The sequence below is a fragment of the Balaenoptera musculus genome, chromosome 5, assembly GCF_009873245.2.
Source record: "Balaenoptera musculus isolate JJ_BM4_2016_0621 chromosome 5, mBalMus1.pri.v3, whole genome shotgun sequence".
In the NCBI taxonomy this organism is placed as follows: Eukaryota; Metazoa; Chordata; class Mammalia; order Artiodactyla; family Balaenopteridae; genus Balaenoptera; species Balaenoptera musculus.
In genome coordinates, this window is record NC_045789.1 from 56,737,305 (window position 1) to 56,761,929 (window position 24,625).

The 24,625-nt window shown below is 36.5% G+C and overlaps 1 protein-coding gene across 1 annotated transcript in view; it reads left to right on the plus strand.

Annotated features, from left to right (window-relative positions):
- Window positions 1-19,892: 19,892 nt before the first annotated feature.
- MAD1L1 (mitotic arrest deficient 1 like 1) overlaps window positions 19,893-24,625 on the plus strand; it is a gene marked incomplete at its 5' end in the record, with an annotated part of 264,769 nt that continues 260,036 nt past the window's right edge. The window contains 8 exon segments of the mRNA XM_036852240.1: window positions 19,893-19,941; window positions 19,944-20,403; window positions 20,405-20,459; window positions 20,461-20,484; window positions 20,486-20,597; window positions 20,600-20,875; window positions 20,878-20,967; window positions 20,970-21,153. Coding sequence (XP_036708135.1) covers window positions 19,893-19,941; window positions 19,944-20,403; window positions 20,405-20,459; window positions 20,461-20,484; window positions 20,486-20,597; window positions 20,600-20,875; window positions 20,878-20,967; window positions 20,970-21,100 — 1,197 coding nt within the window.

Consider the following 24,625-nt stretch of genomic DNA (forward strand, 5'->3'; position numbering starts at 1 on the left):
CATGTAGAGGAGACTGCTGGGATTATATCTAAAGATAAGCTAACTCTATTTAATACAAATGAATCTCAAGCTCTGAGCTCCTGGAAGTCTGGGAAAATACAAAATAAATAACATAAACCTCATTGACTAATAGATATGAGATGCAAAGTATTTGTTATACGTAATTTTGAGAAGAAATTTGTTTACGTAATATTAAGTAACCTGCCTTATACCAACTTTTGTTTAAAGAATAAGAGCATGAAAATTAACCATTATTTTATTTAACAATTGTTCTATATGTAATAGAATATCTATGAGAATATGATGTTATGTAAGCTAATATATAGCCTTAATACATTTTTTTTCTATTTTACACATGCACTCAGTTGTTTTAAAATTTTCAATTCCATTTATATATGTATATATTTTATATATATACATACATATATTTAGTTCAGTTGCTGTTTTTTCTTTTAGTACTGGTGATAGAAAGTTACATTGAAAGTAAACTGTGTGATAGGCTGAAAATATTTTGCGGAAAATGAGAGAATCAGTTATCTCATGATTGTATAGATACATGAACTATGTGGAGTTTAAATGATAATGCTTAATTGATTTGAATTAAGCCATTCTGACTTATTTTTCAAGTGTACATTTATGAAAGGTTAGTTTCTATAAATAGTAGGTACACGTGGCAAAATTATGGGATTAGCTGTTTAGAATTATTTTAAGGGCTACTAAATAAGTGATTATTCTTAGTTATTTTTTCTCCTTAAATTTTTTGTCTCTCACTTCAATGGATACTTCAAAATTATGTGGTCCTAAAATGTCTTAATAAATGTTCTAGAAAAATAAATCCTAGAAGCAGAATTTCTAGTGTTAGCTCTGAAAAGGCTAATGGCAGCAGTGATCATTTCTTTGTAACAAATATCTTATGGTGGCTTATAAGGACAATGATAAATATTTTGGCTAAAGAACAAAACAAAACAGGATCTCCAAATTGGGTAGACTCAAGATACAGGAAGAAAGAAAACATATGTTTCAAACACCATTTCAGTAGCAAAAGGAAAATCCAAGACTTTAGTTTTACCTCAAAATTTCTACAAATTATCAACTAGTGATGATATACCTTCCTAAATTCACACACTGCCAATCACCTCACAGGCACTTCTTTGGAATCTCTAAATAACTTTGATGTTCAGGAACAGAACTATTATCAATTTTGTAGATACTCTCATGTAAAGAATCCTGGAGTTATAAGTCAGTTTATAAATATTTAGTCCAAACTACCTCCTATTATTAGATTCCTTCTGCCAACTCTGCTAAATTGCATGCTTCCACAAAAGAATTAGCTGTACTTTTTTAGGGAAATGCAAAATGTCTTCAACATAGCAAATTCAAATGATATTTTATAAATATAATTGTGGTTCCTAATAGTCTTACAAAGCAGCAGCACAGTGACAAAATTGAGAGGTGTGACTGTGTGTATATGTGTATGTTAGAGTGCATGTGTGCACATGTATCTGTGTTTTATTAATATTGATCAAGTTGATGGCAAGGCCCATTTTAAGTCTCTCTTCTGATAGAATCACTCCTGTTTTTACACTGTAATAAGATATTTTTGCTTTACAATTAGAATTCAATTGAATGGTATACTTATTGCCTGATTTGGTTTAGATAGTTTCCTGTAAATGTGAATTCTTCCTGCTGGCTATTAAATTAATCTGCCACGATAAACAACAAGGATATGTTATATAGTAGAGAATTACAGCTATTATCTTGTAATAACTTTTAATGGACTATAATCTGTAAAAATCCTGAATCACTGTGCTGTACACCTGAAACTAATATAATGTGGTAAATCAACTATACTTCAATAAAAAAAATTCTGCCACATAGTTAATAAATAGTTCCAGAGTTTGAGTATTGTGCTAGGCATTTTTCTGTTTGCTCTCAGATCTACTTCTCTTCTTTCTTCCTGCCTCACTGTGTGCTGACTCATGCAAACTAGGTTTTCCCATCCTCCTTGTCAACGAACCAAGCTTCCATCATTGAGAGGTACTGGCAAGAGATCGGGGTGCGCAGGGGTCAGGAAGAAAGCAGATCAGTTCTGCCCCTTTCTCTCTCTGCATCAGTAGCATCTTGAGCAGTGGCCCTTTCTCATCCATAGTCCTAGCTCCCCCTAGCAGATTCCCTGTGCTTCTGCTGAGTGGCCACAGATCCTGGGCTCAGGTCACTTTGTCTCCTCCCTTTGTCCTTCCATCCCTCAGAGTGGTTGCCGCTTCCTATGTTTGCTAATCTCTGGATTGCCTCACTAGCCACTGTTTGCACTTCTAGCATCTCTAGGCATATTGGCACTTAAATCCCCTGCTTACATGCCTTTCATTGAATTACTTAGTGTTCTTTCAGTTTCCTTGCTAGACAATGACTTAAACCAGTACTATTTTTTTTTGATGATGGACCAAGTTAGTTACAATCTAGGGGAACAAATGCATTACATTAATATTATTTATTCCAACAAGTTATGCAAAACAAAGAAAAAGGGATTAATGAGAATAATAAAAAACTGGCAATAATACCTCTAGACATAACGTTAGGGTTACTGTTCTGGAACAGAAAAACCTGAACTGATAAAGTCACAGTTTCCCTCAAACACAACTTGAAGACTGAGTAAAAAAAATCTACAACAAAAATTTAGTCAGTAACTACTTTTTAACATGTAAACACATATTTTACATATAAATATTAAAATGCAATCCAAAATACCAAATTAGGTTCTGCTAGAATTTCCTGGAATTCCTCAGAGAAAAATGTCCAATAATACCCATTCATTTGCAAATATTCATAAACTTAAGTTATGCAGGTAATATTACATTGAATAAAGAAGTAAATGTGACGTTCCTCCACCTTTTTCTACCACTGACATAGAATGTCATATTCCTTTCTGCTGTAAATCTCTAGAACATTTTTCTTTATTATTAAGCACAACTTTCTGTAAATAACAGATTTTGGCATTTTCATTTTATGCTCTATTAAACAGCAATTTTAAAAAATGAAACAAGTAATATTTCTTTTTAAGGCATTTTATCCTTGACTCCATTTTCTTTTGGAGTTTTTTTTTTTTTTACCTTTGTGACAAGAGAAAGTAAGACAAAATATTTTCTTTTCCTATACTTGTGTTGCCTAGAAGTGGTTCATATTTAAACTTTATTCTTTCACCTTGGACAATCTGACAAGGACAAATGGTTCATATATCAGGAAATACCCCAAACTGCTAGGTGAGGCTCTCACACTTTGTGTACATAGTGTCTTACAGAGGTGACTATAATGACTGTAATACATCATTTGGAAATGGGGCTGCAGAAACAGGGTGAATCAACATCCCAGGAACAAAGTTTATTTATTTCTGCTGTTGTGATAGGAGCTGCTAGAAGCATTTTTCTAATGGCCCTAATGAGTCTCTGAAGACCTTGCTTCCTGTCTTATTTCTTACAGTACCTAAAAATAGAAGTCAGTATTTGTGTAGCAATAGAGCTAGATAAATAGCTTCAAAAGCATTCAACAAACCATGTTGATTCTTTTCCCCTGAATGGACTGCAGGAGGGTTTAAGCTTGTATTCTATGGTTAACTTTAATCTCCTCAGGAAGCACTCAGAGTTGATATAAAATATACGTAACATATGCTAAAATTGCGATTCATATTCTTTGGGTCATAAAGGTACAGTACTTCCTAGCCATGTCCAGAATCACTCAACTATATTTTAATCCTATACTCTGCTGTTTATTTAGCACACTGACTACTATGACCTCTGAATACCAAATACAAAAAGTGCTCCTTGAGAGAAGAATTCTGTTTATTACAAGAGTATTAACAATATTCCTGGAAATTTTATAATTTTGGAATTGTGTACAGTACTTTATCAGCACAGTAATTTTCATAATTTTGTCTTTAGCTGGAAATTTTATTTTATGATTTCTTAAAGTTAGGAATAGAAGAACCTTGGATTTAAATATTATTTGGACAATATAAGGTGAATCTGGGAAAGATTTTAAGCTGGACCCTATCAACATTGCAACTGGATAGGTGATCAGGAATCCTAGCCAGTCATTTATCACCATAGGTCTGAAACTAGAACATTCCATCCGAGGAGGGATCAGATCCTCATAAAAATCTGCTTAAATCTTAAAATTTATATAAACTTAATTTGGACCAGAGAGGAAAACTCAATGAAGCTTTTTGAGTTAATAAACAACTAAAATGGTTATATATTTATATTGAATAACTAGTTTATTTCTTTGTGTAGAGAAAAAATATATATATTTATATAAACCTAATGGCTCAGTGACTTTGTCAAGCCTCTTGGCATTTCATACTATGTCCTTTTTTTACTTTTGAAAGGACACATCACTAGTCACACTTCCTCCTTCCTTTGCTTCTTTGCTCATCCAATTGTTAACATCTTCCCATCCTTTTCTTGTCTTTCTCTTATAAATAATCTTCTATATGGTTCATTTTCTATTAAAGGGAGCATAAAAATTACTATTCAAACTTATTAGTGATATTATAAAGACAAATTTTCCAGTGTCCACTGAATTCCTGAATACATCAAATAAAGCATTTGAGTCCCTACACCATAAAAAAGAATCACTGCATACAAGAGGGAGTGTTTTTATTTTTTCCTCTTATCAACAAGAGTGGATATATATTTTACCTTTTAACTAGATGAAATGAATTCATGCATTTCTAAATATATACTACAGGTTTTAGTTTCTATTAGATGTTATATATTAAGTGAGATAAATAGTTATTTTCAAAGTAACAAAAGCAAAACTGAAATTCTGCTAAAACCAAGAATGAAAAATGCAGATTTCCCCCACAAAAATTTGAAACTAGGAGAGTATGGACTTTTAACTCCATATGTAATAGCTTATTTTAAAATCTGTTTTAGCAATCAACTAAAGATGTCTAATTTGACCCCCAACTAAAGTCAATAAAATTTATAAAAATACATATGAAACAGATGACTCTCTGTTGAACAAGAAAACACAATATGGATAGACATTAAAAAGAAACAAAGATTGTATTATCTCTGAGTTAATTACATGACTGGATCAAGTCTTTTTTTTCTTTTTGAATTTTATTGCATTTATTTTCTTATACAGCAGGTTATTAGTTATCCATTTCATACATAATAGTATATATATGTCAGTCCTAATATCCCAATTCATCACACCACCATCCACAGCCCCCCATCACTTTCTCCCCTTGGTGTCCATACGTTTGTTCTCTACATCTGTGTCTCTATTTCTGCCCTGCAAACAGGTTCATCTGTACCATTTTTCTAGGTTCCACATATATGCGTTAATATATGATATTGGTTTTTCTCTTTCTGACTTACTTCACTCTGTATGACAGTCTCTAGATGCATCCACGTCTCTACAAATGACCCAATTTCGTTCCTTTTTATGGCTGAGTAATATTCCATTGTATATATGTACCACATCTTCTTTACCCATTCATCTGTCAATGGGCATTTAGGTTTCTTCCATGACCTGGCTATTGTAAATAGTGCTGCAATGAATATTGGGGTGCATGTGTCTTTTTGAATTATGGTTTTCTATGGGTATATGCCCAGTAGTGGGATTGCTGGGTCATATGGTAATTCTATTTTTAGTTTTTTAAGGAACCTCCATACTGTTCTCCATAGTGACTGTATCAATTTACATTCCCACCAACAGTGCAAGAGGGTTCCCTTTTCTCCACACCCTCTCCAGCATTTGTTGTTTGTAGATTTTCAGATGATACCCAGTCTAGCTGGTGTGAGGTGATACCTCACTGTAGTTTTGATTTGCATTTCTCTAATAAGTAGTGATGTTGAGCAGCTTTTCATGTGTCTCTTCACCATCTGCATATCTTCTTTGGAGAAATGTCTATTTACGTCTCCAGCCTATTTTTTGATTGGGTTGTTTGTTTTTTTTAATACTGAGCTGCATGAGCTGTTTATATATTTTGGAGATTAATCTTCTGTCTGTTGATTCGTTTGCAAATATTTTCTCCCATTCTGAGGGTTGTCTTTTTGTCTTGTTTGTAGTTTCCTTTGCTTTGCAAAAGCTTTTAAGTTTTATTAGGTCCCAATTGTTTATTTTTGTTTTTATTTCCATTACTCTAGGAGGTTGGTCAAAAAGGATCTTGCTGTGATTTATGTCAAAGAGCATTCTTCCTATGTTTTCCTCTAAGAGTTTTATAGTGTCTGGTCTTACATTTAGGTCTATAATCCATTTTGAGTTAATTTTTGTGTATGGTGTTAGGGAGTGTTCTAATTTCATTCTTTTAAATGTAGCTGTCCAGTTTTCCCAGTACCACTTATTGAAGAGATTGTCTTTTCTCTATTGTATATCCTTGCCTCCATTGTCATAGATTAGTTGACCATAGGTGAGTGGGTTTATCTCTGGGCTTTCTATCCTGTTCCATTGATCTATATTTCTGTTTTTGTGCCAGCACCATATTGTCTTGATTACTGTAGCTTTGTAGTATAGTCTAAAGTCAGGGACTCTGATTCCTCCAGCTCCGTTTTTTTCCCCTCAAGTCTGCTTTGGCTATTCGGGGTCTTTTGTGTCTCCATACAAATTTTAAGATTTTTTGTTCTAGTTCTGGAAAACATGCCATTGGTATTTTGATAGGGATTGCATTGAATCTGTAGATTGCTTTGGGTAGTATAGACATTTTCACAATATTGATTCTTCCAATCCAAGAACATGGTATATCTCTCCATCTGTTGGTATCATCTTTAATTTCTCTCATCAATGTCTTATAGTTTTCTACATACAGGTCTTTTGTCCCCCTAGGTAGGTTTATTCCTAAGTATTTTATTCTTTTTGTTGCAATGGTAAATGGGAGTGTTTCCTTAATTTCTCTTTCAGATTTTTCATTATTAGTGTATAGGAATGCAAGAGATCTCTGTGCATTAATTTTGTATCCTGCAACTTTACCAAATTCATTGATCAGCTCTAGTAGTTTTCTGGTGGCATCCTTAGGATTCTCTATGTATAGTATCATGTCATCTGCAAACAGTGACAGTTTTACTTATTCTTTTCCAATTTGTATTCCTTTTCTTTCTCTTGTCTGATCACCATGGCTAGGACTTCGAAAACTATGTTGAATAATAGTGGCAAGGGTGGGCATCCTTGTCTCGTTCCTGATCTTAGAGGAAATGCTTTCAGTTTTTCACCATTGAGAATGATGTTTGCTGAGGGTTTGTCGCATATGGTCGTTATGATGTTGAGGTAGGTTCCCTCTATGCCCACTTTCTGAAGAGTTTTTATCATAAATGGGTGTTGAATTTTGTCAAAAGCTTTTTCTGCATCTATTGAGATGATCATATGGTTTTTCTTCTTCAATTTGTTAATGTGGTGTATCACATTGATTAATTTGCGTATATTGAAGAATCCTGCATCCCTGGGATAAATCCCACTTGATCATGGTGTGTGATCCTTTTAATGTGTTGTTAGATTCTGTTTGCTAGTAGTTTGTTGAGCATTTTTGCATTTATATTCATCAGTGATATTGGTCTGTAATTTTCTTTTTTTGGAGTTTCTTTGTCTGGTTTTCGTATCAGGGAGATGGTGGCCTCGTAGAATGAGTTTGGGAGTGTTCCTTCCTCTGCAATTTTTTGGAAGAGTTTGAGAAGGATGGGTGTTAGCTCTTCTCTAAAGGTTTGATAGAATTCACCTGTGAAGCCGTCTGGTCCTGGACTTTTGCTTATTGGAAGATTTTTAATCACAGTTTCCATTTCATTACTTGTGATTGGTCTGTTCATATTTTCTATTTCTTCAGACTTGGAAGGTTATACCTTTGTAAGAATTTGTCCATTTCTTCCAGGTTGTCCATTTTATTGGCATATAGTTGCTTGTAGTAATCTCTTAGGATGCTTTGTATTTCTGTGGTATCTCTTGTAACCTCTCCTTTTTCATTTCTAATTTTATTGATTTGAGTCCTCTCCCTCTTTTTCTTGATGAGTCTGGCTAATGGTTTATCAATTTTGTTTATCTTCTCAAAGAACCAGCTTTTAGTTTTACTGATCTTTGCTATTGTTTTCTTTGTTTCTATTTCATTTTTTTGTGCTCTGATCTTTATGATTTCTTTCCTTCTACTAACTTTGGGTTTTGTTTGTTCTTCTTTCTCTAGTTCATTTAGATGTAAGGTTAGATTGTTTATTTGAGATTTTTCTTGTTTCTTGATGTAGGCTTGTATTGCTATAAACTTCCCTCTTAGAACTGCTTTTACTGCATCTCATAGGTTTTGGATTGTCATGTTTTCATTGTCATTTTTCTCTATGTATCTTTTCATTTCCTCTTTGATTTCTTCAGTGATCTCTTGGTTATTTAGTAGTGTATTGTTTAGCCTCCACGTGTTTGTGTTTTTTACGTTTTTTTTTCCCTGTAACTGATTTCTAATCTCAGAGCATTGTGATCAGAGAAGATGCTTGATATGATTTCAATTTTCTTAAATTTACTGAGGCTTGATTTGTGACCCAAGATGTGATCTATCCTAGAGAATGTTCTGTGTGCCCTTGAGAAGAAAGTGTAATCTTCTGTTTTTGGATGGATTGTCCTATAAATATCAATTAAATCTATCTGGTCTACTGTGTCATTTAAAGCTTGTGTTTCCTTATTAATTTTCTGTTTGGATGATCTGTCCATTGGTGTAAGTGATGTGTTAAAGTCCCCCACTATTATTGTGTTACTTTCAATTTCCTCTTTTATAGCTGTTAGTAGTTGCCTTATATATTGAGGTATTCCTTTGTTTGGTACATATATATTTATAATTGTTATATTTTCTTCTTGGATTGATCCCTTGGTCATTATGTAGTATCCTTCCTTGTCTCTTGTAACATTCTTTATTCTAAAGTCTGTTTTATCTGATATGTGTATTGCTACTCCAGCTTTCTTTCAATATCCATTTGCATGGAATATCTTTTTCCTTCCCCTCATTTTCAGTCTGTATGTGTCCCTAGGTCTGAAGTGGGTGTCTTGTAGACAGCATATATATGGGTCTTTTGTATCCCTCACTGAGCCTGTGTCTTTTGGTTGGAGGATTTAATCCATTCACGTTTAAGGTAATTATCAATATGTATGTTACTACTACCATTTTCTTGATTGTTATGGGTTTGTTTTAGTAGGTCCTTTTCTTCTCTTGTGTTTTCCACTTAGAGAAGTTTCTTTAGCATTTGTTGTAGAGCTGGTTTGGTGGTGCTGAATTCTCTTAGCTTTTGCTTGTCTGTAAACCTTTTGATTTCTTCGTCAAATCTGAATGAGATCCTTGCTGGGTAGAGTAATCTTTTTTGTAGTTTCTTACCTTCCATCACTTAAATATATCATGTCACTCCCTTCTGGCTTGTAGAGTTTCTGCTGAGAAATCAGCTGTTAACCTTATGGGAGTTCCCTTGTATGTTATTTGTCATTTTTCCCTTTTTGCTTTCAATCTTTTTTCTTTGTCTTTAATTTTTGTCAATTTGATTACTATGTGCCTCCGTGTGTTTCTTCTTGGGTTTATCCTGCCTGGGACTCTCTGTGCTTCCTAGCCTTGGGTGCTATTTCCATTCCCATGTTAGGGAAGTTTTTGACTATAATCTGTTCAAATATTTTCTCAGTTCCTTTCTCTCTCTTCTCCTTCTGGGACCCCTATAATGTGAATGTTGTTGCATTTAATGTTGTCCCAGAGATCTCTTAGGCTTTCTTCATATCTTTTCATTCTGTTTTCTTTATTCTGTTCTGTGGCAGTGAATTCCACCATTCTGTCTTCCAGGTCACTTATCTGTTCTTCTGCCTCAGTTATTCTGCTATTGATTCCTTCTTGGGTATTTTTCATTTCAGTTATTGTATTGTTCATCTCTGTTTGTTTGTTCTTTAATTCTTCTAGGTGTTTGTTCTTTAATTTTTCTAGGTCTTTGTTAAACATTTCTTGCATCTTCTTTATCTTTGCCCCCATTCGTTTTCTGAGGTCCTGAATCATTTTCACTATCATTATTCTGAATTCTTTTTCCAGAAGGTTGCCTATCTCCACTTCATTTAGTTGTTTTTCTGTGGTTTTATCTTGTTCCTTCATCTGGTACATAGTCCTCTGCCTTTTCATTTTGTCTATCTTCTGTTCATGTGGGTTTTGTTCCACAGGCTTCAGGATTGTAGTTTTTCTTGCTTCTGCTATCTGACCTCTGGTGGATGAGGCTATCTAAGAGGCCTGTGCCAGTTTCCTGATGGGAGGGACTGGTGGTGGGTAGAGCTGGCTGTTGCTCTGGTGGGCAGAGCTCAGTAAAACTTTAATCCGCTTGTCTGCTGATGGGTGTGGCTGGGTTCCCTCCCTGTTGGTTGTTTCGCCTGAGGCAACCCAACAGAGGAGACTACCTGGCTCTTTGGTGGGGCTAATGGTGGACTCTGGGGGGGCTCACACCGAGGAGTAGGTCCCAGAACTTCTGCTGCCAGTGTCCTTGTCCCTGCAGTGAGCCACAGCTGCCCCCCGCCTCTGCAGGAGACCCTCCAGCACTAGCAGGTAGGTCTGCTTCAGTCTCCTAAGGGGTCACTGCTCCTTCCCTTGGGTCCTGATGCACACACTACTATGTGTGTGCCCTCCAAGAGTGGAGTCTCTGTTTCCCCCAGTCCTGTCGAAGTCCTGCAATTAAATCCTGCTAGCCTTCAAAGTCTGATTCTCTAAGAATTCTTCCTCCCATTGCCAGAGCCCCAGGTTGGGAAGCCTGACGTGGGGCTCAGAACCTTCACTCCAGTGGGTGGACTTCTGTGGTAAAAGTGTTCTCCAGTTTGTGAGTCAGCCACCCAGCAGTTATGGGATTTGATTTTATTGTGATTGCGCCCCTCCTACTATCTCACTGTGGTTTCTCCTTTGTCTTTGGATGTGGGGTATCTTTTTTGGTGAGTTCCAGTGTCTTCCTGTCAATGACTGTTCAGCAGTTAGTTGTGATTCTGGTGCTCTCGCAAGAGGGAGTGAGTGCACGTCCTTCTACTCCGCCACCTTGAACCTATCTCCTTGGATCTAGTCTTAAAGAGTCAGAATGACATCTTACTGAATTTGAAAATAAAAAGATACAAGAAAAGTGTTTATCTGCAGAAGATTTAGAATGTTAAATTATTGATAATTACCCTTGAATTTTCCCCTTGTATACATAATTTGAGAATATAAATTACATATGAATTTTTTCAAATTTCTTCAAAATTTTACCTATCATTGGAATATATTGAAACTCTCTAAGCTGAATTCCCATGAGCAGTCTGATTATAATAATGCACTTCTGTTGCTTTATTTTGGTGAGCAGGACCATTTATTTTACTTAACATGGGTGAGTAATTTACTCTCATGCTCCATATTATTTTAAATAAGTTCATGTTGCAAAAATAATGATGTTTATTATTTTTATTGCCTATGACGATGTGAGTAGTGTATAACTTGCTCATAACTCTTTCATTTAGAATCAGTGCCATATAAAATACACATAGGGACAATTCATTATTAGAGTTTAAAATATACTATTTTCCAAACCCCAGAAATTTATCAAATCTGCTAATAAAGCTGCAATAACAGCAACAATGTTTTCCTTCTATTGTAAATCTTTTATAATAATAATGCTTTATTTTTATTATCATCATTTATAAATAGAGACCAAGTATTTTCCCCTCAATCATAAACCTAAATGATATGGTACATTATTGACTACTTCATCAGTTTATAATTCAAAATCAGATGTGCTCCATTTAAATAACACAATGAGAAATCAAATACTTATAAAAAATCATGTTCTAATATATTTTAAATGAATAAATTAAAATAGCAGGTTCACACTTACAGAACAAGTGAACATTATGATGGAAGTGAAAAATTGAGTCCAAAAACAGATTTCACTATCAGGATTTCAAGAAGTTGATAATCTGAATGGAAGTGATATATTTATAGGTCATGGAAAATACTTTGACAGAATTTTACTTTTAATATACTTTTAAAGCTGACAAATAAAATCACAGATATAATGCAAGCAGTCACATTCTTGAGGATTTTTTAAAAAGTCTTTACTTGTCTCTCTTAGGACAAGAATGATTCATGAATTAATGAATAGCTGCATTTTGCTTCACTATTAGCTAAGACCACACCCTTCTCTGTAAATGAGAATAAAACCATCCATGGAGTTCTTTGTAGGATGGTAGCCAGGAAATTTGTTATATTGAATGAATAAGGAAAAGGAATTGTTTAGGGTGACCCAAGGGTGTATAACTAGGAGTAATGGCATGAAATTAAAGAAAAAGAAAATTTAGGTTGATCTTCAGATCGATGTCCTAAGTTTATTAGGATACACGACTCTCTCCCAAGGGAAATGGTTAAAGCCTCATTATTTCAGTCTCTTAAAGTTAACCAGGCACAATACCCCAGGACATAATGTAAAAAATAATCCTGTATTGTCAGAATCTGATGGAAGAGATGATCTAACAAGTCTTTTCCATCATTAATTTCCATAGTCATGAACTAGTGATTATGGCTGCAATTAGCACTGTTTAAAGGAAAGTGCAATTTCAATACCGAAACTAGCTTCCCTGGAGCTAAAAAGCCTGGACCTAATTCAAAGTAAAAACAAGGGGAGGAGGACTGGAGCCAAACCGAACTACAATAAATACACTTAGAAGTGACAAAAGAAGGGAATTCTGATATTGTCGGTGCTACTATACATGGCTGTTTAGTTCTTTCTTTCTCTTTCTTTCTTTCTTTCTTTTTTTTTTTATAAAGGAAACTTTGGTAGCAGCCCTAGTATTATTCTTTTTCATTCATGAATCATCTTGATTCACTGATTTATTTTCAAGTTTGGGGATGATGAGTGGCGAATATAAGGCTTGACTCTCTAGTTAGCTACTTGAAATTTGTCCAGGTCTTCATTCTCTTCATTTGTATGTTATTTTATCAAACAATTTCTAAAAGACTCAAAATGCACAAATGAATTCTCAGTGATGTCTGTAAAATTAAACTTCCCAGAGTAATGGAGCACAGGATTTCTAAATCAGCCAACACCCTTAGTAGCTATCCATGTGATAATTTTTTTAATTATTTAATTTTTCTTCAGTTATTTGTGAATTATTTTTATTCTCCTTTTTTATCATGCAAAAATGGGAGAAGTGAAAAGAAGCAGCTCCAGATTATTGACTCTAATTCTGAAAAATAATTTTCAAAAGAAGAATAATATTTGACTATCATATGTTCTAAAAGTAAATATTTCAGAAAGGCAAAATGAACACTGAATTGCAAAGGAGTTTCCCAAGGAAAAGAGAACCATTTTCATAACTATGATCATAGAAGTCAATCGAATGCTTGTGGAAAGGCAGAAAAAGCACTTAGCTGATTGTACTTTTAGTAAAAAGGAACAAACTGGCTTCATTTTCCCCCTAATTCTTCAAACAAAATGATTCTTATGTTTTTGAACTCCACAGTTGCTACCAAGCCACATTCTCTGCCCTCAAAAAGTACATAGTCTAATGCGCAGGAGGAGATAAAAACATGCACTGAATATAGCACCAATTATAAGCAACTAGTTTAATAAATACAACTATATGTGACAGAAAGATGAATTTGCCTGACTGGTTCAAGGATAGGGCCACGGTTTGCTAATCTGTGACTCTGTGTGTGTGTGTGTGTCTGTATTGTGAAGATATGAAAAGGCATTTCTACAAGTTGGGGCAGAATGAACAATTACATGGAAAAAAATGAAGTATATAATGTGTTTGGGGAATAACAGTTGTATGTTGCCAAAGAGAGGAGTTTAGAAATGAGTGGTAAGAAAAAGGTAGAAACAACAGAACAAGGATTCTGAATATTATGGATTTCATTCATTGGCAATAGAGAACCATTAAAACGTGTGTTTTTCATTTGTTTGTTTAGCTGGAGACTACCATTGTCAAATATACATACTGCGAAGATTACTTTGATGAACAGAATGGTAAGAAAAGGTTGCTGAAATCATGCAGATCAGTTAAAAGGCTAATGCAACAATGCAAACAAAAGGGTGGGTGTTTTTCTTTTCCCCAAATTTCTTCGAATTGAATTTGGCCCCTGCAGACCCATCAACAAAACTAAAAAATATTGCCAGATCTTAGATAATTATGAGTCTTTCTGTTATAATTCAGGGGAGATCAAATGTAATTAAGCTGAAAGAGATAAAAGAAAGTTTATCCATGTCACTTATGGGAAGACCAACGGCACAATAACCTTGGCAGAATTACATACAACATCAACAACGAGTAGTATTTCGAAAGGCTATCAAATGGAAGCAGAAATCACCCTGTAATCTAAGGTAGTAAGTACAAAAATTTGCCTAAGGAATTTCAGCTGCCTTCGTGAACTTAACAGGGCAAGAATGGGATCTAGTGCATTTGCTCAACTAATATTAAACTAGAAAACTTGAGAGGCAAAGCTTGGAAGACCACAGGGGGGCACTTTTACTGAAAGCAACATCATTCATTATGAAAAAGGAGCACCTCAAAAATACTTCTGAAGGAAGAAAAATGTATTTTTCTATGATCACTTTTAGAGACTTCTTTTTTCAGTCATATTTTGTGTGATGGCAGGCACATGAGCTTAGCAACATGAACATTCATGTGGCTATGGGCATCTTTAATGGAACATTCTCTTAATCATTTTCAAAACCACCTCTATCACTGAGTACTACCTCGGTATGAACTTTTTTTTTTTTTTTTAGCAGTTGCTCTACACATTGATGATTTATTTTAAACTTTTCAACTCACCTTTATCACAAACACTGGGACTTTCCCAAAGCCTATTACTACAGAGTAAACCTTACTACAGGGGCTGCTTAAACATCATCAGTGAAGGTATTTTAACCCATCCGATGTTTCTACAGCAATTGCTTCTGCAATTATTATCAAGCAAGCTCCAGTATGCTTAATGCCACAAATTGTTTATGTAGCCTCTCTTTGTGTATCCCAAAGAGAATATATACATTTTCCTAAAAGCTTTCTAGAATCTACTGGCACCTCATCCACCTCAGATGACCTTAAATCCCAAGGTCATCAGAGAACACTGAAGAGAATAAATACAAAAACTGTTACAAATTTCTCAACACCTACATACATATAAACTTCCCTTCACTTACATTCATCTTCCTCTCCTTCGTTCCACTTTCATTAGAAGAGATGTTCTATGTGCATGTGGAAGCTGTTAAATTTCACAAGGTGCTCAGAGCTAAAAATGAGTAGAAAGCAGGGCAACTTCAAGGACAAGCATTTCCAAATCATGGGGCAAAACTGGCACACTCTTTGTGTCTCACCTAATACTGTTCCCCAGTCATCTCTCTTGACTTGTGAAACTTCATGACATGAGAGACAACTGAATTTAGGACAAGATTATGAAATATTGCACTGGATAAAGATATTTCTTTAAAAATTATATACATACACATATATATATAATGTTTCTATTTGAAATGGACTTGTTGAACTCGAAAAACTCATTTTGATGTCTTTTTTTCCTTGTAATCCTAGGCTTTTAGAGAAAAATAAGATCTCCGAAGAGATGCAAGTTATAATCATCTCTGTTTTCATTAACTTACATTCACATGTCTGGGGAACCTGATTACTAAAGGATAGTGCTGATACCACCCTTACTCTGCAAAGCAGGAATTGGGGTTTTTTTGATCATTTTATAGTTGAGTAAAATGATCACTAGGTATTAAGTAACTATTCAAAGGTGACAAATTTGTCTGTCTGAATTCATGAAAATTTGCAGTAAACATTTTCAAAAACTATCTTTTTTTAAGATGTATTTTGTATGTTTGCTTTATGTTATGTGCTTTGCAAGTGTTTACTTCTCTTGTGAAGTAGGTATGATTATTCTGTTTTTGCAGATAAGAAAACTAAGGTTGAGTCTGATTAATCCTGGTAATGAAGTGTAAGTCCAAGAAAGCCCTTAGCAGACTGCCCTTAGCAGATCACCATCACTGGCCTGGCTAACATCACCATAAAGCAGGGCTGCAGTCATGACAGCAGGTCTTAGAACATCATCTCAGTGACTGAGCAGGGAGGAAGGGACCTAGCTGTCACTCACCACTGAGTCTCCCTCAATTCTGGAAAATCGAGCCTGGAACCAGTGGCAGAGGTGAAGTGCAGAGGAATCAGCAGTTCAGTGACCTCATTCATGACATTTTCCAGTAGTATCTACTGTAAAAAGTACTTCATATATAATCAAATAAATGACACTGTGAAAGTTATTTTTGTGCAGAAGACTGCCATAAAGAAGGTAAATCAGGAAGCAACTTGGTGGTATAGAAGTGGAGAAACTAAGTAGTTTGATGTTATTGAAGGGAATTAGGTACAACAGCAGCTGTTACAGTAAGTCCCCTACGTCAGAATGAGCTCCATTCCGAGAGCGAGTTCTTAAGTCCAATTTGTTTGTAAGTCCAACAAAGTTAGCCTAGGTATCCAACTAACACAATCGGCAATATAGTACTGTACTGTAATAGGTTTGTAATACTTTTCACACAAATAATACATAAAAAAAAACACAAAAAATAAACATTTTTAATCTTACAGTATAGTACCTTGAAAAGTACAGTTGTACAGGACAACAGCTAGCATACAGGGGCTGGCATAGAGTGAACAGGCAAGAAGAGTTACTGACAGGAGGAGGGAGAGGAGGTGGGAGATGGGAGAGCTGAAGAATCATTAGCAATAGGAAACGGAGGGCAAGCTGCCCGTGACAATGTATGCCAGACACGTGAACTGACTGCGTGATTGGACATACGAACACATGTTCGCATCTTTGAAAGTTCGCAACTTGAATGTTCGTATGTAGGGGACTTACTGTACAGATGGTGTTCCAGTTCAAGGCATTAAATATGTAGCAGATCGTGACCATCATAGGTGTTAACCACACCAAATTACCAACACCACCACCAACATAATGAGAATGGGAAAAAGGTGAATTCAAAGACTGGCCCCTGGAAAGCAACCCAATAATGCCATCCTTACTGCAAACAGTGGTGATTGTCACCTTGCTAGATGTGAAGACACTATGACCCTCAATCATGATATACTAAGCCTCCCTGGGCAGTGATGGAGGGTGCTGACAACCATGGTTAAGGTAAAGGAAGTAGACCAGTTAGACACTAGGGTTGCAGATTAATGCTCTGCAGAGGGCCTCTTTACCAATGACAGCCTAAAGAGGGCATCAATAAAGAGAATGAGTAAAATGGAGAAAATGAAACCCAGGAAAAACATCCACCTCAATTTTGGTACTGCTACATCTTCAATTACCTGCCCAGACATCCAGAAAACTATAAATTACAAGATGACAAAAAGAAGAAATGTAGCACATTAATCATCTGAAAAAATTCCTAGCCCAGAAAACCCTAAACTTAGCCAAGAAAACCTTAAATTCTTGCTACTCAAACTGTGATCCAGCGACAAATATCATCAACAACTCCTAGGATCTTGTTAGTGATGCAGAAAACTCAGGCCCCACTTCAGACCTACTAAATCAGAATCTGCAATTTAACAAGATCCCTAGGTGAATATGTATACACGTCAGGCTTAAGAAGTACTGCCTTAATTCACAAGAGGGCAAAAAGTTATTAGCATCAGATCCACCAGATGAGCAAAATATTTCTGCTCTGAGGCTGTGCAAGGGATTATTGATTAGACGCTGCCTTAGCAACTTTAACCTCATCCAGTTTTATCATTCAACTGGAAGTAATTGACATAAAATTACAGCAATAAGATTTGAGCTAAAGGAGATGGAAAGAACTCAGATGTTAGAAAAATATTTAGAAGTATAAATTTCTAAAGATTACTATCTTTGAAACCTTTCAGTTGATTCAATAAATCTTAAAATAAAAAGTAAAATAATGATAATATATATGGCAAAAATAAGAAAATTAATATCACTTGCCATCTAAAGAAAAAAGTATATGAAAATGAGTAATCCTTTTGTTATTCTTGGGAACCAAATTTTCCACGTAGGAGACAGACTCTACAGATATAAGATTTAAGATACTAGGTTAAAAAAAAACAGAACCTCAAAACCCCATGAACTTCTAAATTTGAATTGGAAATATTGTTTTGAACTCATGATGCATATCTTTAAAATGTAATATTCCTTAGATATAACAAATAAATGCAATGTATGATTCTAATATGGATCCTAGATTGGAAAATAATTGCTATGCAGGATTGCTAATTAGTTCAAATTAGAATAATTGAGCTAGAATAATATCAAATATGGGACATATTTTAGAGAATACTATTTTATCATTATTTTAAATTTTATATTTCTAATAGGGTTATCTATGACAATATTCTTATTCCTAAGAGACATATGGTGAATCTAGGAAATGTACAGAATAAGTTGCCATATGTGAAAGCAAAGATGCTATCAAACACAGCTGGAGTTGCATCATAAACTCCCTTGAAAAGGTTCCCACAAGGTCAAAGGTGGAAAAATATGAGTATTGATAAGAATAACCACTGCAATATATTAAAACATAATATAGCTAATTCTATGAATTTGTAAAGATACAAAAATATATATTTTTAAATTCCTATTCTTCGCTTTTGGAAGATATCTAGAATTAACTTGCTGTTTTAAAACTGGTAAATGAAAGGAAATGAAAGGAAAATGAAAGGAAAAACCAGACATTTATCCTGACAATGATATCAAGAGATAGCCAACAAATTATTGAGGACGTGTTTCTCTCTATGGAAATATTGCAGCTAAAAAACACAGAAAAAACCATAGAAAAATACCATTTTTCAAACTCCTAATGAAATCCTGAATTTAGGCAATGGTAATCAATGGCCACTGGCATCATAAAAACAAAGACAACTAGCTAATTTGTACCTCCTGATGGAAGTACACAATCCACCTATGAAGCATTCTTGCCAAAAATATCTAACCTGAATCTAGTTCCAGTTCCAAGAAAGAAAGAAAGGGAGGGAGGGAGGGAAGGAGGGAGAGAGGAAGGAAGGAAGGAAGGAATGGAGAAAAAAGAAAAGAAAAGAAAGGAACGGAAAAGAAAAGAAAAGGCAGGGAAAGGAAAGAGGCAGAAAGGGAAGGAGGGAGAAGATGAACAAAAGAATGGAAATGAAAACTTTTTAAGTACTTGCTGTGTGCTCATTGACTAGATACCTAGAACTGTCTGCATTACCTACACAGCAGAAGTTCTGTTATTGTATTTATATAATAATGTCCCTTTTTGATTATATTTTTTCTTATGTCTAGATTTTTTTAAGGCACCTTTAGATTTCACGTTCTCATATACAGTCAAGTTGAACAAGTTGCAATTTTTGAGAACTTCATTTTAAAGTTGCAATTTAATTTTTAAAATGATTTTCAAGTGTTAAAATGTAAGCACCTGTAAATTAAGGACTTAAATAGCAACAACAGCTAAAATCAATAGTGGGAGTATAAGAAGGATAACGTTTGAGAATTTAGTCATTGAACTGAATGAGGAAACATGAGCTAGGCCTTCAGAAATAACAGATGTTATAAAGAAGTTGTGAGGGAATTTTAGAATTAATATCAAAAACAGGTCAAGCTTGGATGTTCAATAGAGACAAAATATAGCCCATATAAAATATTTGATCAGAATTTTATATAGAGAGAAGTGACAAATGATAATTCTCTACTTTCATGAATTTTCACAAATGTAACCAGCACCTAGCTTAAGAAACAGAAAATAAGCAGCACCCTAGAAGCCCTTTTCCTGGGACTGATGAAAGTAAGAACCAAAAATGGAAAATCAGTATGATGATGTTACCTTTAGTACAGGATAAAAAGAAGAGAGGAGGAAAGGAGGAAAAGACGGAAGGAAGGAAGGAAGGAAGGAAGGGTGGGAGGGAGGGAAGAAAGAAGGAGCTGGAACGTGGAACACCTGGGGGAAAACGCCACCTTCCTATCCACCCTAAGGTCTTGAAAAATTTCATTTCTCAGGGAGTGGAGGGAGGATTTGGACTGGATGTTTCCACCTCTACCCAAGGTTCTCTGCAGACGCAGTACCAGCAGAGATGCAGTTGGACAAACACACAAAGCAGATCCGTTCAGACTTGCCTCATCCAGATGGAGCGGGAAAAGATGCAGATGGCGCCGAGTCACAAGAGGGCTTGAGTGGAACTGGAGCGAGCGTCCAGCACCAGTGCCAGGGGTCGGCAGCTCGAGCCTGACCGCAACAAGGAGCTCTTGACACGCGTTCAGCAGCTTCAGGAGCAGGAGGCCGAGGCGGACGAGGAGATGAAAGAGCAGCTGGAGCGCAACAGATGGCGGAAGCAGAGCCTGGACGCAGCCAGCGAGAGCCCGCGGGAGGAGGGCCTGGCAGAAGCCAGCGAGACCATCAGCGCTTTAAAGGGGAAGATCTCGGAATGGCAGTGGAGTGCGGAGCTAGGAGGCGCAGTTGAAGTCCCCGGAGTCTGAGAAGCAGAAGCTGAAGGTGCGTGCAGCTGGACTTGCAGCACACACAGGCAAAAAAAAAAAAAATGACAGGAAGCTAGTCAGAAAATTTAGGAATTCCAGGCCGGCCAAGAAGGGAGAGCAGACCAGGAGCATAAGATTAAGGAGTTGGAGCATCAATGATTCCTGCTGCGAGGCTGAAGAACCGGAAGTCTGAGCGGTGCCGCTGCCCAAGATGGCGGGAGCTGAACGAACTGAGGGAAGAGAAGCCTCCCCGCCGGAAGAGTGAGAGACCAACAAACAGGCAGCTCAGACAAGAACCGGAGGGGCTGCAGCGAAGGCTGGGACGTCAGGAGATGCAGGAAAATCTGCTGAATCTGGAGCTAGAGAAGGCGAGGCTGCTGGCGAAGCTGCAGAGCTGGGCGAGACCGGACCAGACCCTGGACCTGAACATTAGGACCCGGGAGACAGTTCCATGTTCTTTGTTGGGCCGCAGCAGAGAGAGCTTGCCCTGAAGCAAGCAAGGAGCAGCTCCATCACCAGCAGCGTCCCGGGCTGGAGAAGGTCAGGCAGCTGTTCGAGGAGGAGGTCCGCCAGGTCAGCGGTCAGCTGCTGGAGGAGAGGAAGAAGCGCGAGACTCGGGAGTCGTGGCCCAGAGACCAGCACCGGCCCTGCAGCTGAAGAAGGTGAGGAAGACGAGGCCCAGAGAGCGACTTGGCCGGAGCCCTTGGCAGGTAAGGGGCAGCATCCCGCCTCCGTTCCTTACCCAGACCCTGTGCAGCCTCCCTCCCGGGTGCACTTCTGTCCCTCAGAATCCCTGCCTTTGCCTTTGAGCATCTCCCTTCCACCTTCCCACCTGTACTTGGGCGGTACCCTGAAAGGAGTAGCTCCGTTGCTACCCGCTTCCGGCCGCCATCGAGTGGACGCTTCGGAACATCAAAAGTGCTTGCTGCGAGACAGTGGATACAGGTCTGTCCATTTCTGATGCTATGATTTCAAATTAGGAACTTGGAAAATGGTGTTAATTGCCTTTCTACCCCAATGAAAAGAATTGCGGCTTTCAGGGGCTTAGGGCGGGAAGGTGAGCAGTGGTGGCAGCAGGCGCCCAGGCTTGGAACAGGGCTCTGCCCTAGCATTAGTCGGGGCTTGGAGACGCCCTCTCTTCCTTCTTCAGGTCTTTGGAGTCACCTGTGCTTGTTGCTCGGTGGGTTTAGGTGACTCAGGCAGCTCCTGATTTTCTTTGTCCCTCAGCTGCCCTCTAAGCTAGGTTCCTTCTCCTCCACCTGTTCAGAAGGCTCGCATACCCTGTCTTACTGAGCACACCTTAATCCTTGTACTGTCACTTCTCCACCACAGGCACAAGGCTAGGCTGCACCGGCCACACTGAGCTGTCATAGGCTCGCCCCAGCTGTTTTCTCCAGACTTGCTTGATTGTGCACCCCTTTGTAAAACAAATGTGCAGTATGCACGCCAATATGTGCATATTCATTTTTAAAGCATACGTGTGATCCACGGTCCATAATTAAATATTAAATAATTCAATATTGAATATATTTATTTTGAAAATTTTTTACAAATAAAATTACACAAAGTTTTTAAAATGCTTTTTTTTTAATTGAAGTATAATTGACATATAGCGTATTAGGTTCAGCCGTAAATGGAATGATTCTATATTTGTATAAGTTTTGAAATGATACCACAGTAAGTCTAGTTAACGTCAGTCACCATACATAGCTACAGATTTTTTTCCTCATGATGAGAACTTTTAAGATTTCTTCTCTTAGCAACATTCAAATATACAATACAGTAGTATTAACTATAGTCATCATGCTGTACCTACATTCCCAGTGGCTTATTTATTTTTTAACTGGAAGCTCATACCTTTTGACTACCTTCACCCATTTTGCCAGCCCCCAGCCCCTGCCCCTGGCAACTACCAGTCTGTTTTCTGTGTCCATGAGTTTATTTTTCTGGATTGTTTTTCAGATTCCAAATATAAGACAGGCTATACAGTATTTGTCTTTCTCTGTGTAACTTATTTCACTTGGCATAATGCCCTCGAGGTCCATCCATGTTGTCACAAATAGCAAGATTTCCTACTTTTTTACTGCTGAATAATATTATGTATATAATATTTAATTATATATATTATATATATCACATATTCTTTATCTATTCATTCATTGCTGGACACAGGTTGTTTCCATGTCTTGGCTATTGTAAATAATGTTGCAGTGAACATGGGGGTGCATGTATCTTTGAGTTAGTGTTTTTTATTTTCTTTGGATAAATACCCAGAAGTGGAATTGCTGGATGATATGGTAGTTCTTTTTTTTAAGTTTTTGAGGAACCCCCATACTGTTTTCCATAGTGGTTGCACTAATTTACATTCCCACCAACAGTGTACAACTGTTCCTTTTTCTGCACATCCTTGCCAAAACTTTTTATTTCTTGTCTTTTTAATAATAGCCATCCTGACAGGTGTGAGGTTAAATCTCACTGCGGTTTTGATTTGCATATACCTGATGATTAGTGATATTGAACATCTTTTCATGTACCTGTTGGCATCTGTGTGTCTTTTTTGGGAAAATGTCTATTCGGAATCTCTGCCCATTTTTTTAATCAGATTTGTGTGTATGTGTGTGTGTGTGTGTGTGTGTGTGTGTGTGTGTGTTTTGCTATTGAGCTATAATGCCTTCTTTATATATTTTGGACATTAGTACCTTATCAGATCTGTGATTTGCAAATATTTCCTCCCATTCTGTAGGTTGCCTTTTCATTTTGCTGAAGGCTTCCTTTGCTGTGTAGCAGCTTTTTAAATTGATGTAGTCCCACTTTTTTACTTTTACTTTTGTTGCCATTGCTTTTGGTGTCAAATTCAAAAAAAAATATCTCCAAGGCTAATGTCAAGGAGCTTACTGTCACCTATGTTTTCTGCTAGGAGTTTTATAGTTTCAGGTCCTACATTCAAGTCTTTAATCCATTTTGAGTTAATTCTTATGTGCAGCGAAAGATAGTAGTACAGTTTCACTGTCATCTGCAAATAGTGACAGTTTCAATTCTTCCTTTCAAAATTTGTATGCCTTTTGTTTCTTTTTCTTGTCTAATCACTCTGGCTAGGACTCCCAGTACTATATTGCACAGAGTGGTAAGAGTGAGCATCCTTGTCTTGTTCCTGATCTTGGAAAGCTTTCAGGTTTTCACCATTGAGGATGACATTAACAGTGGGTTTGTCATATATGGCCTTTATTACACTACGGTATATTTCCTTTATACCCACTTTGTTATGAGTTTTTATCATAAATGGATGTTGAATTTCATCAAGTACTTTTTCTGCATTTATTGAGATGATTGTATTATTTTTTTATCATTCATTTTGTTAATGTAGCATATTACATTGATCAATTTGCTGTTGTTGAACCATACTTGCATCCTTGGAATAAATTCCAATTGATCACAGTGTATGATTCTTTAAATGCATTGTTGAATTCAGTTTGTTAATATTTTCCTGAGGATTTTTGCATCTATATTTATCAGTGGCATTGGCCTCTAATTTTCTTTTCTTGTAGTATCCTTGTCTGGTTTTGATATTAGGGTAATGCTGGCTTTGTGAAGTGAGTTTGGAAGTATTCTCTCCTCGTCTATTTTTTGGAAGAGTTTGAGATGGATTGGTATTCTTCTTTGAATGTTTGGTAGAATTCACCTGGCCCTGGACTTTTGTTTGCTGGGAGTTTTTTGGATTACTGATTCAATTTCCTTACTAGTAATCAGTCTGTTCAGATTTTCTTTCTTCATGATCCTGTCTTAATAGGTTATATGTTCCTAGGAATTTATCCATTACTTCTAGGTTGTTAGTGTGCCAAAGATTTTAAACTGCTAGAAGAAAGCACATCCCTCAGGAAAAAAAAAAATCACATTAAATCATGTTCTGAGCAAATATACACCTTATTCTGGCTCAAGGAGAATGAAACACATAGTAGAGTCTTTTTTTCAAAGTTAGCTCCAAAAATTAACTCCTCCTCCTTAGCTAAGGAGTGTCAACAAAGAACAACAAATTTGGTGCCACTTATGTAAGACATACTGGGAGATTAAAATCTAAAGTGTAACAGCATATTCCTTTTCATTCTTAAATAGGATTGTGCTTCTACAGGAGACTCCCTGAACAAATAATGCTATAATTTACCTGATACTTCTGTTGATTCAACT